Raw genomic sequence first — 19,070 nt, forward strand, 5'->3', positions numbered from 1 at the left:
TTTCAGAGTTTAGGCACCTTCTGCAGCTGGAGTGACATTTTTAAGTATATTTACCTGTTTTTTTTCTCATAAGGATGTCATCATATCCTCCATTTGCAGAAAAAGCTTCAGTTACTTTCCTGCTTGCAATGCAAGACTTCAACTATTAGAAACTGCACACGCATGGCCTAAGGTTTATGGGAAGCAAAGTACATTCTCATGTCAAGTTAAGTTTCTAAATGCCAACTTTTCTGTGAAAACTGGTGCACGCATGTTTTAGGGTATTTTTTTGTCTGTACGCAACGTTTATACATGAGGCCCCAGGCCTTTTCTACTTGACACTAATTCAAAAGAATGGCCTGATTTTCACAGGCCTACTACCGGCTGACGCTTAGGCAGAGGCAGGGGCCGTTTTGTATGTTTCCCATCTTACAATGATTCACTCTTTCTAAGGAAGATCCAGATTGATGAGATGGATGGAAAGGTTGAGGTGGCATAATGCAATATGCTGTATATTTTCCCCTTTCGACCCTCCATCATACACAGCATTCGGTGTATGACAGACAATCTCAATACACACAGAGACTTATTGTAGCCTAGAGAATGTTCTGCTATAGCAATCCAACTCACAGGTGTGGATATGATGTTTTTCCCTGTAGGCTATCTGAGACTGGAACGGGATTGAATCATATCTGCCATAGTGTTTCCTGTTTATGTTGCGTATTTGTTTACACAAATATTGCTCCCGAACCCACTTCACAGAGCCCCAAACTACTCTGCAACATTATTTGACCCGGGATAGAAAGATGTATATGCTGTATAAATACTGCAATGTAGGTTGATCCCTGTATAACAACAACATGGATTTGGTCCTATCTGTTGACGTTTCTGTGCACCTCGCCATTTAAGTAATCTAGTTACATTACAGGTACAGTCAGTGTTTCCCCCATCTTCTCCACTGTTCCCGCGTTCATCTGCTGTGGTTCCATCAAAGCCCTGCCATATTTAAAATCCAGGGAGGATTAGCTCGTCTTCCAGAGCAAAACATGCAAACCAGGCCTGATGCCTTTTGTGTGGCGCCTCTGCAGTGGCCTCTCAGTCACGGCCTGTGTGCCAAGGTCTGGTCTGGTGGATGGCATAGCGTGGAGTAAGTTAGTAAGAAGCTGTCTGCCCATGGAAGCTCCAGCCTGGCGCACACTCACACACACACACACACGCCACAGGGTGAGGCAAGCGGAAGCCCTCATGACACCCACACGACACGCACTCCGACAGGGCAGCAGAGGCTCCCTTCTGCATGGTCCTTACCCACCATGACATGCAGGTTGACTATTAATGTCACGAGTCGTATCCTGGAGGCAGAACTGAGAGATTTTCCCTTAGAGAGGCCAGCTGCAAATTAAAAATTGGCAATATTGAAAAAATTCATGAAAACAAAAATGTGTTAATTTAAGGTTAAGTTTAGGCATTGGGGTTAGGTTTAAATTCAGATTTGATTACTTTGTGGGTGTGCTAGATAGTGACCACTGCATAGCTGCTTCCAGAACAAGATTCATGCCGAAAAACGCTAACCCGCTGCTCATGACATTCCAATCAGATGCACCAATTGCAAATTAGTGGTTTTCAGCTACACTGTTTCTTTTTAGTCAACGACGCAGCGGCATGATCGTTTTATTACTGATGATCTGCAATCGAGATGATACCCTCTAATCGCTTGTGAGCTTTGCAAATTATCCACATGACACATTTAAATTACCAGTGTTACAAAAAGCTAATTATTTCACAGAAATGGATTATGTTCTACTGTATCTACTGTATAATAGCATACTATGAGATCCTAAAAGGCTCAAGCCAGTCTTTAGAAATGGAGCTTATTGTCTGTAGACATTTCTGTAATAACCTGTAATAACCTTATCCCTGTTACTGCTGTCCAAAGTTTTTCCTTAAACTGCTTTCAAAATGTTTGATGCTACTACTGTATGACACCAACAAAGCAACTTGCCTGTCCGATCTGTGTCACTGACAGATTTGTTTTCTTTGTTTTCCCAGTAACCTTTGACCACTTCCAGATTCTCCGGGCCATTGGGAAGGGAAGCTTCGGAAAGGTAATGCAGTCGGCGCTCCGACTCCCTCTGCTCTCTAGCTACTCTGTGTGTGCGTATGTGCTTTCAGCGCCACACAAAATATTGTATTTGAATTTCATAATTTTGAATTTGTATTAGGATATTGAATTTGAATTCAATATTTTTTTCATTTGTAATGCACTAATGTAATCATTTTATTAATGAATTGAACTTGTATTTCACGATTTGAAACTGAAATGAATGAATATTGCATTCAGTTTTAAAATTCTATTTCAGTAATTGAATATTCAAATCAAATTAAATATTTATATATTCAGTTTCAATATGGTAGATGGGGTCATAATTGTCTGTGTATCAAGTTGACAAACTATTATTTCAAGTGTATCAAAGTTTCACATACTCAACTTCTCAGATTCAGTTTTTAAATGCAGTTCTCTAAATTCAGATTCAAAACCAGACACCATCCTGGTACTTTTCTAGCCAGGAAAGGTGAAGGAGGACAGATCAAATCAAACACTCTCTGTGGTAAACAGTAGCGTCAGGCAGTTTCTGAAACCAGTGTGGCATGTTGAATTTATTTTCTCCTGTTGAATTTGGCCCTAGCATTTGAACTGTTTCGGCTATAAACTATTATGACCTCATTCCTGAAAGCTAAGACGATCTGAAACATGGACGTGCCTTCTGTTCCCCTGGGGGAACAAAGTGTTGTCCTTTTTTATATAAACTTCCTGAACTCTTCCCCACAGGCATAAGTGGGCAAACACAATCTTGTGACGTGCAGGAAACCTGGTTCGAACTCAGTCGGTCACAAGAGCAAGATTAAATAGGGAGTGTGACGGCTAGCCTAGCCTTAGAAGGGCAATGAGAGGACTATTCAACTATATTCTTATGGAGGCCAAATTACAATTTCTGTGACACTCCCTTCTAACGTGTCCTGCGTAGCCTGTGATAATTATAAGGGGGAACAGAAGGCACAACCATGTTCCAGAGCATCTTAGCTTTCAGGAATGGGGTCATAAAAGGTTATAGCCAAAACGATTCAAACACTAGAGTCAAATTCATAGGAAGAAAATGGATTCAGCATGCCACAGTAGCTATGTTTCCATGAACTTGTCCAGGGATTTTTATTTATTTATTTGTCAATATTTACAAAGTTTTGCATAAAAAATAGATGCGACAGTTGCCTGCTAGGGTGTGTTTCCATTTAAATCTCTTGTGTCGATGAAAACAGCTGGACGTAATGATTTTAACTAGTGTCGAATATATTTGTAGTGATTGAAGTGTTTCCGTTGCCCATTTAGGCAAATTGCGCATTAATAAATAGGTGGGAGGGCAAACAGGCTAACGCTTATCTGTTTCACATCTCAGGTAGCACACGGAAGCCAGGATGGATAGAATGCAATAATTGACTAATATTTGCCATATTCTAATTAATCTCATGTGCCAACGTATCTCCACGGCCCGTGCCATGGTGGAACTTGGATAGTGAAACTTTCCAGCCAACCAGAAAAGCAAGTCGAAGCAATTCAGGCATTCTTGAAAGTCAGGACAATCCTTGTCCTGCAAAGAAACATTTTATAGTTGGGGAAGAAATGGATTTTGCAAGACAGAGGCATTTAGAATTAATTCTGAGTGGAACTTCTAGGTGGCTTAATAATTTGACAATCATCATTTATTTCAAAAGCACAGTTTCCATCATCATTTGTCCCAATAAAGAAAGTTATACACCCCTGACGAATGGATCCAAATGTTGTCAATCTTTATATAATTTCTTCAATATCTCTATTTCCATTACACATGTCTCAATTTTTTTGGGGCACGATTGCTTTTGTCAAACAAACCTGGATCAATGGAAACCTGCCTACCTGGCTCCAGAAACCGCCAGAAGATACTGTTTACCACAGAGAGCTTTTGATTCTATCTGTTCTCCTCTACTTTTCCTAGCTGGCAAAGTACCAGGATGTTGTCTCTGGATTTGAATCTGAATTTAAAGAAATGCATTTTAAAGTTGATTCTGAATGCATCTGAGATGTTGAATATCTGAAACTTTAATAAACGGGAAATTATAGTTGATACACGGACAATGAATGCTATATCTACTATATTGAAACTGGATATGGAAATATTTAATGTGTAGATTCAATTGAAATTTAATTTTAAAACTGATTGCAGTATTCATTCAATGCAAAATCAATTTCTGAATTCAATGATTCAATTGGTGCATTGCAAATGTAAATAAATATATTCAAATTCAATATCCCAATACAAATACAAAATTAGGGAATTCAAATGACTCTGGGTAATTCTGTGGCACCAATTACCCCTCACAAATTTTTCTCAACAATGAAGCAGAGAAGGTCTGGTGAATTGGGTCTGAAGTAATTACATTTTAACTCTGATTAATCTTAAACGTAGCGGTTAATTAATTTAACTGTAGCTGCATTTTGTTTCTTTAAATGTAATCTTGTCAGTTGGGATGTAAGTAGATTTGACCCTCTGTCTTAAATTTAATTACAGATAAGGCAAAATAGCTCAGATTGTCATTTTGCTTAATGCTTATCTTGTGTAATGAAATGCCAGTAGGGAAATTGTGTGTGCACGTGCGTTTGTGCGGGTATTGAAACTTAACTCTTTAAATCCTTTGAAATATCCTGACTAATATATGTTCATTATACTTGCAGTCTTAGCAAACCTTTTTGCCATCTTTCCTCTTTTCAAAATGGAATCCTTTGGCAAAATAAGTGTCTCTTTTACACAGCAAGTCAGCCCCAGCTGCAGAATACATTACCATCTGAATTTATGTTAATTTGACTTATTGCTTCTTTCCCTCAAGCTGCTGTCACTTCCCTTAACATGTTAGAGAGAGTATCTGCAGTAAGGCATGAAATCCACAGCATCCAGCCAGGGGTTTAAAGGCTGAGCCATTCGACACATCTGGCCTTAGACGAGTGTCCAAAAAGGTATTACAGAAAGAGACGCAGACGTTCACTGGATATGAAAACCCAGAGCGAAAGGGGGGGCAGCCCTGATGGTTCTCTCACGCACATGCAGGCACACAGGCATGCATGTAAAACACACACTTTTACAAGCATTTAACACATACAGTGGCTTCGGAAAGTATTCAGACCCCTTGACCTTTCCCACATTTTGTTACGTTACAGCCTTATTCTAAAATGGCTTAAAAAATCATTAGCAGTCTACATACAATACTCCATAATGACAAAGCAAAAACAGGTTTTTAGATTATTTTTCTTTCTTCTCCAAATGTATTAAAAATAAAGTGATGCCATCTTTACATAAATATTCAGACCCTTTGCTATGAGACTCAAAATTGAGCACAGGTGCATCCTGTTTCCATTGATCATCCTTGAGGTGTTTCTACAACTTCAGTGGTAAATTCAATTGATTGGACAGGCACACACCTGTCTATATAAGGTCCCACAGTTGACAGTGCACGTCAGATCAAAAACCAAGCCATGAGGTTGAAGGAATGGTCCGTAGAGCTTCGAGACAGGATTGTGTCGAGGCACAGATCTGGGTAAGGGTAACAAAAACTGTCTGCAGCATTGAAGGTCCCCAAGGACACTGGCCTCCTTCATTCTTAAATGGAAGATGTTTGGAACCACCAAGACTCTTCCTAGAGCTGGCCTCCCGGCCAAACTGAGCAATCGGGGAAGAAGGGTCTTGGTCAGCGAGGTGACTAAGACCCCGATGGTCACTCTGACAGAGCTCCTCTGTGGAGATGGGAGAACCTTCCAGAAGGACAACCATCTCTGTAGCACTCCACCAATCAGACCTTTATGGTAGAGTGACCAGACGGAAGCCACTCTTCAGTAAAAGGCACATGACAGCCCACTTGGAGTTTTCTAAAAGGCACCTTAAGACTCTCAGACCATGATAAACAAGATTCTCTGGACTGATGACACCAAGATTTAACTCTTTGGCCTGAATGCCAAGAGTCACGTCTGGAGGAAACTTGGCACCCTCCCTACAGTGAAGCGTGGTGGCAGCATCATGCTGTGGGGATGTTGTTCAGAGGCAGAGACTGGGAGACTAGTCAGGATCGAGGCAAAGCTGAACGGAGCAAAGTACAGAGAGATCCTTGACGAAAACATGATCAGGACCTCCGACTGGGGTGAAGGTTCACCTTCCAATAGGACAACGAACCTAAGCACACAGCCAAGACCAAGCAGGAGTGGCTTCAGAACAAGTCTCTGAATGTCCCAGCCAGAGTCCAGACTTGAACCCCATCGAACATCTCTGGAGAGACCTGAAAATAGCTGTGCAGCAACGCTCCACATTCAACCTGGCAGAGCTTGAGAGGATCTGCAGAGAAGAATGCAAATTCAGGTGTGCCAAGCTTTTAGCGTCATACCCAATAAGACTCGAGGCAGTAATCGCTTCCAAAGGTGCTTCAAGAAAGTACTGAGTAAAGGGTCTGAGTATTTTCCAAAGGCACTGTAGATGTGACCAAGAAATTGGCCTTCGGGTAACCTTGCATGTCAGGCTTGTAAACTCCATACCGTGTCTGGTAAATTGGCCTAGCCTTCAAAAACCTGGTTGCCTACTGCCAGGAGGCTGACACTTGTGACAATATTCACAATCACTAATAAAATATAAACAAATGCTTTATTGGCAATTGCAAAATGTTGATTTTGTGGTCATCAGTCTCCGGACTTGAACCCCGTTGAAAACATGTGGTTTGAATTGAAGAGGGCAGTCCATTAGAGCAGACAATGATATCAAGGATCTGGAAAGATTCTGTATGGCGGAATGGTCTAAGATCCATCCCAAGGTTCTCCAATCCATAAAATATTTGAGAAAAAGGCTTAGTGTCGTTTTCCTCGCAAGGGGATGGTACTAGAGTTCTGAAAACAGGGATGCCAGTCATTTTGACCCAGATCTTTTTACATTGCCTTTATTTCTTGTTAAACAAAATATTGTTTCCCAAGCAATTGTATTAGTATAAAATAATATTATTTCCTGATTCATTTTTAGCATACAATATAGCTCAGTATTTGTATTATTTATTTTATAAAGTCCTTTTTTTTTTTTGCTCATCTTTATCAATGGTGTCAATAATTATGGACCTGACTGTATTTGAACCCAGGTCTGCTCTGTAGTTAACTTGGCTGTTTAGTAGTTTACCCATAAACCATCATTCCTGTACCTGTTGTGTTTGCCTGCCATTTGTCATTGATCCTCTTTCACCTGACAGCTCCATGTCTCTGCTTATGCCATATTTTGAGCGTGTGTGTCTGTGTATCTATGTCTCTGTGTGTGTGCTCGGTATTCTCTGTATTCTCATTGCTTGGAATGCAGGCTAAATTGTAAACACTTCCTTGTAGCTCAAGGTCTAAGTAGGTATGTGTTGGTTGTGCCAGAGGGAGGGTGGAGATGATAGATAGCAACACACCTGCAGGTTTATCATGAGGTCTACTGACAGATATAGCTCACTGACTCAGACCTACAGATAGTTTTAAGGAGGTCATCTTGTCTATATGAAGCTGTGTGATGTAGCTGCACTTGGTATGCATGCTGTTAAAGGGCAGCATGGTCTTCCTACCAATAGGGGACTGTCACACGGGAGTCTGTGCTGACCGTTTGTTTCTGTGTGTTTGTGCTTCACGAGGTGTTTTGCGTTTAGCAGCGTACATAGGTCATCGCCTCTGTGTTAATACAAAAATGTCCCTGGTGTTTTTATGTGTTTGTGTTAGCCAGGCATGCGTGGGGAGCCTTCTTTTCCTATTTGGGGGGGGGGGTCGGGCGGTGCCGGGGGGGGGGGGTGTCGGGCGGTGCTGGGAGCGGGAGCTTGCCTGCTGGAAATTTAAGAGGCTCTCAGTGGGAGAGCTGTTTGGAGCTGTGGACCCCTGCTGACACCACCTCCGGCTTTCTAAAAGACCTCAGGTGCTGATACAGGTTCTTGTGCATGTCCACTCCGGCTGTCTTCTCCACACGCACACGCAGTGTGTGTTTATTTACCCCGGTCACGATGGAGACTGACATCCTCCTCCTTGGGTAAGGGGGAATAGCCCACATACAGGCCACGGATGAATTGCCTCTCCCTCTGTTTAATATAAAATAACTTGAGACTTGACATGGAGTTGGAGACTCGGGACTCGACTTTCAATTGAGACTGATGACTTTGTTACATTTTGTGGCACAGAGTCTCCGCGGTTTACTCTACATTCAGCCAGAGACAGACACCACAGAATCGCACATACAAAAAAACATGCAACAGATTGGCTATATAAATGCACACTCAGCTCTCTGAACCAGCAATCTGTCAATCAACACAGGTCGGGTGAGCTAGCGAACAGATTGTTGATTTTCTGTACATGTATAGTTTAAAAAAAATATATTTTTTACTTGTGACTCAACTTGCTCTTAGATTGCATGACTTGGGCTTGACTCGAGACTCGACCCATTCTACTTGGGACTTGACTTGAGACTCAGACCTTGGTACTTGAGACTTGCTTGTGACTCGAATAACAGTGACTTGATCCCACCACTGGTGATCACTGACAGATCTTGGTGAGCGGATCTATAGTCAGGCAGAACAGCATGATATGGCTTCATCCAAAATGGCACCGTATTCCCTGTACAGAGGACTACTTTTGAGTGGACTATTTTTGATCAAAACTGGTCAAAACTAGTGCACTATATAGGTTAATGTGACCCATTTCAGATGCAGTCTGATACATGCATGATCCTGCTTATAGAGACTGACTGGAAAGGCTTTCACTGGTTGATTATGAAGGCTTGCCTCATACAGATGTAGGATCTTAATTTGATTACCCTGTTTGCAGGAGAACTTTCCTGCAATGAATGACATTTAAAACTCGTGGTGTATTTGGGGGTTTATAAATGCTTCTGAAGATTTTAATTTCCACTTTGAAATTTCAGACTGGATTTTTCCCTTATGAAAAATGTATAAAAAAGGTCAATTAATTATAATCCACATAATTTACATTTCCTGTTTGTGCAAGATTATTTTCTTGCTGTACATTGCCTGGGATTGCAGATCGCCTGGGATTGCAGTGTGGAGCTGTGGAAAGATGGGCACAGTAACAGTTTGGCCTTAGGCAACCTATTAGCTCCAAAATACTCCTTCTCTGCTACATTTCTGGCTCACCTCAAGTACAAAGTACAGCTGCACATAGGCAATCAAAGCACACAGGTTTCAGCATTTTGCTTTGAGTGCATTTTTCTATATTCGGTATCCTGCGTCCAGCATTTGTCCTTTGTTTCCTCACAGTCAAAGACCATCTCAGTGCAGATCAGTTTCCAACATAATAATGTCTGGAAAGGAGTAGATGGAATGGCATCAAACACCTGGAAACCATGTTTTTGCTGTATTTGATACCATTCCACTGATTCCACTCCAGTCATTACCACGAGCCCGTCCTCCCCAATTAAGGTGCCACCATCCTAGCTTGCAGCTCTTTAGTCGACTACTGCCCATTTCCCTGTTCTCACCTGTGCTTTTCCTATCACTGTTAGAAATATCCTACTCCAGTATTGTGAGAAACTGTTTGAATAACTAAATAGAAATAAGTCATATGATCTTTTTTCAACTAATTCCAAATATCCCAACTAAAGCGTTCATCAGCTGTGTGAGACGAAATGTATCATTTATGCATGCAGGAGGTTGTGGGGACCTCCATGCAACCACAGGCCAGTGTGAAGAAACTAGTTGGATGACAAAGCTCTTTCATCCTTCCCCAGCACTAGGAGGGCAACAGTTCCTGTATAGCTCTACGATCTCACTTTGAGGCCACGCTCAAACAGTCAAATGGAGGCCAGTCTCTCTCTCTGTTGTTATTAATGACAATGGCAGCCTTAATAGCGCGTCGTGTAGCTCTGAAAATGGCTGCCCAAGCTTGGTAAACACTTGAATTTCCTCCTGCCTGTCACTAATGATATAAGGGAAGACGGCGGCGAGGGGAATGAATTAAATAAAGGGGATTATGTCTTCTCTCTGTGGCTGACAAGTCCATCAGAGCCTGAAAACATATTTGCCTTGCTCATCGCTGCCTCTCGACAAAACAGACAGCTATAGCCCACTTTGTCAGATTTTTTTGTTTTTTTTTGTTGTGTGTGTGTGGGTCTTGATGCACATTATTCTATGCTTGCACCACTCACTGTTTCAATCATTGTAGTCTGTTTGCATACAGTATGTCAAGCACTAGTCTATTATACTGACACAACCAAACCTCTCACGTAACACCTAGCCTGAAACCCCAATCTGAGATGTTGATAGATATGAGCACATTCCCCCAGAAAAAGGAACACATAGTTTGGTTGCTATGAGGACATTCTTCTTTGTAATCTCTTAAGACAGGTGCCTGATGCTGTTCATGTTTCCCCATGTGTCCTAAACAAAAGTCACTTGGCACTTAGCTGACCTAGAAAAATAAATCCTACACTGAATTGAATAGCCAACCCTTTTTCCTTCACCGCGCCGAAGGCTCCCTGGAGATCTGGGCCGTGACAACAATTGATAGGGCTTCTAACTATAGCAGAACCAAGGGGATAAGGGTTCTTTAAAAGGTAAACATCCCGAGCCAGCCTTGGATATCCATTTTTCATTACCACACTTTGAAGCCAAGCACGGCATGAAAGAGCTTTTTTTTTTAAAAGTAGTACTTCAGCTAATAAGCATTTAGTAAGTGCATGTGCTGGTAGCTGCTAACATGGTAATGAGCCAGAGGGGGCTGGGAGAAATGAATTCAGGAGGCTGAGGAATGGGATTGGTAGCAGGGTACACGCCATATCAGTCAAGTCAAATTATATAAAATAACATTTTAGAACAACAAAGATTACTGCCTAAGCCCTTTAGCAGCAGAAAATGGCTGCTTTTCAGGTAACGTATTGCATGGCATCCAAGACCCAGGTACATTAATGTTATTTAAAGGATTGTTATGATTTCATATCAGATTATATGTGTGGTGGTAAGGTGTTTTGTTAGATAAGGGCCGACGTGGTTTCTGCCTCGTTTCTCATGTTGACCAGTTTGGATAGATCGTTCCAAATGGATAAGCCATCATCTTTTCCTCTCTTCTTCTTTGAGCGACCTCCATAAATGTGTCAGTACAAAGCTCTGCTATTGGATATAAACTATTCATTGGTCCGTAAAACAGGTATTTCAAGAGCTGGTCATCTTAAAATGTTGTAGATTGTAAAAACTGAGGCGCAGTGTGCTTCAACAGATTGGAATCCTTTATTTTTTGGGGTTGTGGGCTCCAGTAGTTCTTAATGTCAAAATCAAAGAAGAAAATCTGTCTACAGTAATTTAGTAATGCAGAGAGGGGTAAACTGACACCTATGATTTATGTGGGTTTCTGATGTATTCGTTTGATACACAGTACAGGATAGGCCTACTTTTCTGAAAAACTAGTTATTTTCTTTAAATGCCTGGTTTGGGCATGATTAATCATTTTGCGTTTGTATTATGTAGTTATTCATGCCAATAGGCTGTATCAAATCTTTGCCTGCCTTTTTCAGTGACAGGCTCTACTTCGTTGTCGGATAAACCTCTGATTAATTTTGCGGCGTACGCTTGGCACCGTCTCCCGTCTGCAGCAGGTTCCCTTTGAATTGTCAGTCAAATGCTGTATCCGTCACCTTTTCAGGTCCAATTAAGAATTTATACTCCATTAGAATTGCAGAGAGATTCCAAATACCCTGACAGGGAGAGAGTGAGTCAGAGGGATGGAGTGTGGGATTGGGGTAGATAATGGAGGAGACTATTACGCTAGCAACAACTAGCGAATGCTTTGAGATTACATAAGTGGATGCTCCCAATCACAATCCTGACAAGCCGACAATCGTTATTTTGTATTTGCTGGTGAGAATCTCCTCATTAAGCATAGGCCTACTCAAAGCTCTAAGGCAAGGGTGCCAAAATCATTTTGCCCCAGGGGGCACATTCGGTCTGCAAAGTGGTCTGGAGAGCCACATTGAACATTTTATATACTCTGCTCAAAAAAATAAAGGGAACACTTAAACAACACAATGTAACTCCAAGTCAATCACACTTCTGTGAAATCAAACTGTCTACTTAGGAAGCAACACTGATTGACAATACATTTCACATGCTGTTGTGCAAATGGAATAGACAACAGGTGGAAATTATAGGCAATTAGCAATACACCCCCAATAAAGAAGTGGTTCTGCAGGTGGTGACCGCAGACCACTTCTCAGTTCCTATGCTTCCTGGCTGATGTTTTGGTCACTTGAATGCTGGCGGTGCTTTCCCTCTAGTGGTAGCATGAGACGGAGTCTACAACCCACACAAGTGGCTCAGGTAGTGCAGCTCATCCAGGATGGCACATCAATGCCAGCTGTGGCAAGAAGGTTTGCTGTGTCTGTCAGCGTAGTGTCAGGAGACGTGGAGGCGCCACCAGGAGACAGGCCAGTACATCAAGAGACGTGGAGGAGGCCGTAGGAGGGCAACAACCCAGCAGCAGGACTGCTACGTCCGTGCAAGGAGGAGCAGGAGGAGCACTGCCAGAGCCCTGCAAAATGATCTCCAGCAGGCCACAAATGTGCATGTGTCTGCTGAAACAGTCAGAAACAGACTCCATGAGGGTGGTATGAGGGCGCAAAGTCCACAGGTGGGGGTTGTGCTTACAGCCCAACACCGTGCAGGACGTTTGGCATTTGCAAGAGAACACCAAGATTGGCAAATTCACCACTGGCGCCCTGTGCTCTTCAGATGAAAGCAGGTTCACATTGAGCACACGTGACCGTCTGGAGACGCCGTGGAGAAAGTTCTGCTGTCTGCAACATCCTCCAGCATGACCGGTTTGACAGTGGGTCAGTCATGGTGTGGGATGCATTTCTTTGGGGGACCGCACAGCCCTCCATGAGCTCACCAGAGGAAGCCTGACTGCCATTAGGTACCGAGATGAGATCCTCAGACCCCTTGTGAGACCATATGCTGGTGCGGTTGGCCCTGGGTTCCTCCTAATGCAAGACAATGCTAGACCTCATGTGGCTGGAGTGTGTCAGCAGTTCCTGCAAGAGGAAGGCATTGATGCTATGGACTGGCCCGCCCGTTCCCCAGACCTGAATCCAATTGAGCACATCTGGGACATCATGTCTCGCTCCATCCACCAACGCCACGTTGCACCACAGACTGTCCAGGAGTTGGCGGATGCTTTAGTCCAGGTCTGGGAGGAGATTCCTCAGGAGACCATCAGCCACCTCATCAGGAGCATGCCCAGGCATTGTAGGGAGGTCATACAGGCACGTGGAGGCCACACACACTACTGAGCCTCATTTTGACTTGTTTTAAGGACATTATATCAAAGTTGGATCAGCCTGCACTGTGGTTTTTCCACTTTAATTTTGAGTGTGACTCCAAATCCAGACCTCCATGGGTTGATACATTTGATTTCCATTGATCATTTTTGTGTGATTCTGTTGTCAGCACATTCAACTATGTAAAGAAAAAAGTATTTAATAAGAATATTTCATTCATTCAGATCTAAGATGTGTTATTTTAATGTTCCCTTTATTGTTTTGAGCAGTGCATTTCCTCACTGTCAAAATTAGCCAAAAATTGTCCTCTATCCATACTTTTGGGAATTGTTGATGCTCCCCAACAGTCTAGCTTTCATTTCAGTGATTTATTAATGAGCTGGACACAGTCAAGAAACTGTATGAATGTAGGTCCATTATCATTTCTACACAGTTTAGATTTCATGTTGTGGGGGTGCTTTGCTGCAGAAGGGACTGGTGCACTTCACAAAATAATTGCATCATGAGGGAGGAAAACTATGTGGATATATTGAAGCAACATCTCAAGACATAAGGATGTTAAAGCTTGTTCACGAATGGGTCTTCCAAATGGCCACTGACCACAAGCATACTTCCAAAGTTGTGGCAAATACTAATTGAGTGTATGTAAACTTCTGACCCACTGGGAATGTGATGAAAGAAAATAAAAGCTGAAATAAATCATTCTCTCTACTATTATTCTGACATTTCACATTCTTAAAGTAAAGTGGTGATCCTAACTGACCTAAGACAGGGAATTTGACTAGGATTAAATGTCAGGAATTGTGACAAACTGAGTTTAAATGTATTTGGCTAAGGTGTATGTAAACCTCCGACTTCAACTGTACAATTATCTGTAAGGTTCCTCTGTCGAGCAGTGAAGTTCAAACACAGATTCAACCACAAAACCAGGGAAGTTTCCCAATGCCTCACAAAAAGGGCATCTATTGGTAGATGGGTAAAAAAAGTAAAAAGCAGACATTGAATATCCGTTTGAACATGGTGCAGTTATTAATTACACTTTGGATGGTGTATCAATACACCCAATCACTACAAAGATACTTTATTGCTAACTCAGTTGCCAGAGAGGATGGAAATAGCTCAGGGATTTCACCATGAGGCCAATGGTGACTTTAAAACAGAGTTTAATGGCTGTGATATGAGAAAAGTGAAGATGGATCAACAACATTGCAGTTACTCTGCAATACTAACCTCATTGACAGAGTGAAATGAAGGAACCCTGTACAGAATAAAATATTCCAAAACATGCATTCTGTTTGCTACAAGGCACTAAAGTATAACTGCATAACTTTTTGTCCTGAATACAAAGTGTTATGTTTGGGGAAAATCCAATACAACACATTAAGTACTACTCTCCATTATTTTCAAGCATAGTGGTGGCTGCATCATGTTATGAGTATGGTTGTAATCATTATGGATTGGGGAGTTTTTCACAATAAAACACAAACTAAATGGAGCTAAGCACAGCCAAAATCCTAGAGGAAAACCTGGTTCAGTTTGCTTTCCGCTAGACACTGGGAGATTAATTCACCTTTCAGTAGGACAATCACCTAAAACACAAGGCCAAATCTACACTAGTTGCTTACCAAGAAGACAGTAATTGTTCCTGAGTGACCGAGTTACAGTTTTGACTTAAGTCTGCTTGAAAATCTATGGCAAGTCCCGTTTGACCCAGAAAGACTTACAGCTTTGATCAATGCCAAAGATGATTCTAACATGGATTGATTTAGGGGTGTGAAACTTATGTAAATTATATGTGTTTCATTTTCAATACATTTGCAAAGATTTTTAAAAACGTGGGTCATGAGGTCGAAGAAATTGTCCGTGGAGATCCAAGACAGGATTGTGTCAAGGCACAGATCTGGGGAAGGCTACCTAAGCATTTCTGCAGCATTGAAGGTCCCCAAGAACATGGCTTATGTTTGGGAAATTAACATTCAATTCTCTGGCAAAAGTTCTGGTGGACATTCCTGCAGCCAGCATGCCAATTGCACCCTCCCTCAAAACTTAAGGTGCACCTTTGAATTGATCATGCTGTTTAATCAATTAATGATGTGCCACACCTGTCAGGTGGTTTGATTATCTTGGCAAAGGAGAAATGCTCACAAACAGGGACGTAAACCAATTTGGCAATGCTGGCCACGGTGCCTCTCCTGCCACCGAAACTGTGGAATCTGGAAGCAGGCAACAGTCTGTTCCTGTGATTATGCCAGTTCATCATCTGGTTTGGGCCCCAGTTTCCAAAAGGGTTGACCTTTTACTCTGCAGATTTTTTTACTCTGAAATTAGTCTAAATAGCAGGTGTTCATAATTAATATTTAACAATGAAGTATAGCCAGCGGGACCATCATTCTTTGGACTACACCAACCATTAGCATTTTAGAGATGGCCCTTTTGCTCACTTTGGTGTCTATTACAGTGAGGAAGGCTCATACCAAGAAGCTATCGCCCTGACTGTCTGTGCTACAGTCCTAAGACCACCACCATGCTAATCTATCTGCCCTTGCCCATCTCCAATGATTTGAATCTTAGAAAGTATAGTGTATAGACCTTTTTAACAACTTTTTTTAGGAGGAGTGGAGGTGAACCCTGGAATCCCAAAGAATTCCCAGTGCGATAGTAAACAAACAGCTGCTAGCTAAGCTAACATAGTCTAGTTGCTTCATTTTCAACCATAGTATACGCGGGTGGGATGGTCCTTACGTCCTGAACTTTTTTAGCTAGATTTCCCAAAGCAGCATCGCAGCGGGCGGCATTGCCTGCATGTGTAGTAACATTAGCAGCAGGAGGTGGTGGTTCCAGGATGATGTGAAAGCACATGGGTAAGTTGTTTATCAAGTTTACCATCTATTCTAGGTGATGTCAGGTAGCTAGCTAGCTACATATTAACAAGCTTGGCAGCCATCCAATATTAGTTTTTTTTTTTTACAAACATTAGCTTGATCTGCTAAAAATGACAAGCTAGCCATCTAACCAGAAGCTCATCTAACTAGCTAATGAACAGACTTCCAGTCCCAAAGAGAGAACTATTAAAATACAAAAACGCAATTACAAGGAAATATCAAATGTTATATCACTTGATAATAAGGAAGCAAGTTCTGGTATAATTTCTTTGTTTCCTAATCTCAGAGAGACATGCTAAACGCTGAACTCTGCTAAACCCTGTTTGTGGATGAAGGTCCCAAAAAAGTCCCAAGTCCTGGAAAGACTGAAGAGTATATGGCCAATGGGTTATACAGTGGCTTCGGAAAGTATTCAGACCCCTTGACTTTCTTAAATGGAAGATGTTTGGAACCACCAAGACTCTTCCTAGAGCTGGCCGCCCAGACAAACTGAGCAATTGGGGGAGAAGGGCCTTGGTCAGGGAGGTGACCAAGAACCTGATGGTCATTCTGACAGAGCTCTAGAGTTCTTCTGCAGCACTCCACCAATCAGACCTTTATGGTAGTGGCCAGACGGAAGCCTCCACTCAGTAAAAAGCACATGACAGCCCATTTTGAGTTTGCCAAAAGGCACCTAAAAACTCTGACCATGAGAAACAAGATTGTCTGCACTGATGAAACCGAGATTGAACTCTTTAGCCTAAATAGCAAGCGCCACGTCTAGAGGAAAACTGACACACACCATCCCCACGGTGAGGCATGGGGGTGGCCGCATCATTGTGATGTTGGGATGTTTTTAGAGGCACGGATTGGGAGACTAGTCAGGATCGAGGAAAAGATGAATGGAGCAAAGTACAGAGTTCTTTGATAACTTGCTCAGGACCTCAGATTGGGGAAAAGGATCACATTCCAACAGGACAACGACCGTAAGAATGTCCTCCGAGTGGCCCAGCCAGAACCTGGACTTGAACCCGATCGAACGTCTCTTGAGAGACCTGAACATTGCTGTGCAGCAACGCTCCCAATCCAACGTGGCAAAGCTTGAGAGGATCTGCAGAGAAGAATGGGAGAAACTCCCCAAATACAGGTGTGCCAAGTTTGGAGTGTCATACCCAAGAAGAATCGATCCTGTAATTGCTCCCAAAAGTGCTTCAAAAAAGTACTGAGCAAAGGGTCTGAATACTTATGTAAATGTGATATTTATTTTTTATTTTATATAAATTAGTAAAATTATTGGTGTATTCTGTGTAGATTGTTGAGGGGGAAAAAAACATTTTATCAGTTTTAGAATATGGCTGCAACAAAATGTGGAAAAATGGAGGGGTCTGAATACTTTCCAAAGGCACTGTTTATGCTACTGGTTTACTGTTAATTTGTGTAGTCCTACAACCAAGTCTGCTAAAAGTAACAATGGATGGAACTAGAACATGCATGAGGAACCTTGCTCCTAGAGATCTAGCTAATGGTTGTGCAAGTTTCTGTTCTAGCCCAGCCCTGACATTCTGCTTATTACTTACACTATTAATTTAACTATTCAATCATCTTTTGTTTTGGAGTAATATGTAGGAGCACAAATGTGGTTTTAGAAGTGGGGGGGGGGGGCGACATAATTACTTTATATATACACAGTACCAGTCAAAAGATTGGACACAAAACCGACGGTTTTTCTTTATTTTTACTATTTTCTACATTGTATAATAATATTTGAAGACATCAAAACTATGAAATAACACATATGGAATCATGTAGTAACCAAAAAAGTGTGAAACAAATCAAAATATGAGATTCTAAACCCTTTGCTTTGATGGCAGCTTTGCACACTTGTCATTCTCTCAACCAGCTTCATGAGGTAATCACTTGGAATGCGCCTTGTTAATTTGTGGAAATTCTTTCCTTTTTTAATGCGTTTGATACTTGCTTGGGCAAAGAAACACAAGCAATGGACATTAGACTGGTGGAAATCTGTCTGATGAATCCGCATTTGAGATTTGTTTCCAACTGCCTTTGTGAGACTCCGAGTAGGTGAGCAGATTGTCTCCGCATGTGTGGTTCTCACCGTGAAGCATGTAGGTGGTGGTGGTGGTGTGGGGTGCTTTGCTGGTGACACTGTGATTTAGAATTCAAGGCACACTTAACCAGCAAGGCTACCACAAGCATTCTGCAGCTATACACCATCCCATCTGGTTTGCACTTAGTCCCACTATCATTTGTTTTTCAACAGGACAATGACTCAACACACCTCCAGGCTGTGTAAGGACTATTTTACCAAGAAGGAGATTGATGGAGTGCTGCATCAGATGACCTGGCCTCCACAATTACCCGACCTCAACCCAATTGAGATGGTTTGGGATGAGTTGGACCGCGGAGTGAAGGAAAATCAGCTAGCAAGTGCTCAGCATATGTGGGATGCTTCCCATATGTGGGAAAACTGTTGGAAAAGCATTCCAGGTGAAGATGGTTGAGAGAATGTGTGTAAAGCTGTCAAGGCAAAGGGTGGCTACTTTGAAGAATCTCAAATATAAAATGTTTTGGTTTGTTTAACACTTTTGTTTACTACATGATTCCATATGTGTTATTTCATAGTTTGTCTTCACTATCATTCTACAATGTAGGAAATAGTAAAAATAAAGAAAAACCCTTGAATGAGTACTACATACATTTATTTAGCAGATGTTATTGCGGGTGTAGCGAAATGCTTGTGTTCCTAGCTCCAACAATGTGTATATTGTTCAATACTACTGCAATCTAAAAGTAAAAAAAAAATGGAATTAAGAGATGTATATAAATATTAGGATGAGCAATGTCCGAGTGGCATTGA

At 41.8% G+C, this 19,070-nt stretch overlaps 1 protein-coding gene across 1 annotated transcript in view; it reads left to right on the top strand.

Annotated features, from left to right (window-relative positions):
- Nucleotides 1–19,070, top strand: part of LOC135510878 (serine/threonine-protein kinase 32C-like) — a 140,714-nt gene that overhangs the window by 52,796 nt on the left and 68,848 nt on the right. The window contains exon 2 of the mRNA XM_064932186.1: nucleotides 2,029–2,084. Coding sequence (XP_064788258.1) covers nucleotides 2,029–2,084 — 56 coding nt within the window. The remainder of the gene's footprint in view (nucleotides 1–2,028; nucleotides 2,085–19,070) is intronic.

Source organism: Oncorhynchus masou, chromosome 23 (assembly GCF_036934945.1).
Source record: "Oncorhynchus masou masou isolate Uvic2021 chromosome 23, UVic_Omas_1.1, whole genome shotgun sequence".
Taxonomy (NCBI): domain Eukaryota; kingdom Metazoa; phylum Chordata; class Actinopteri; order Salmoniformes; family Salmonidae; genus Oncorhynchus; species Oncorhynchus masou.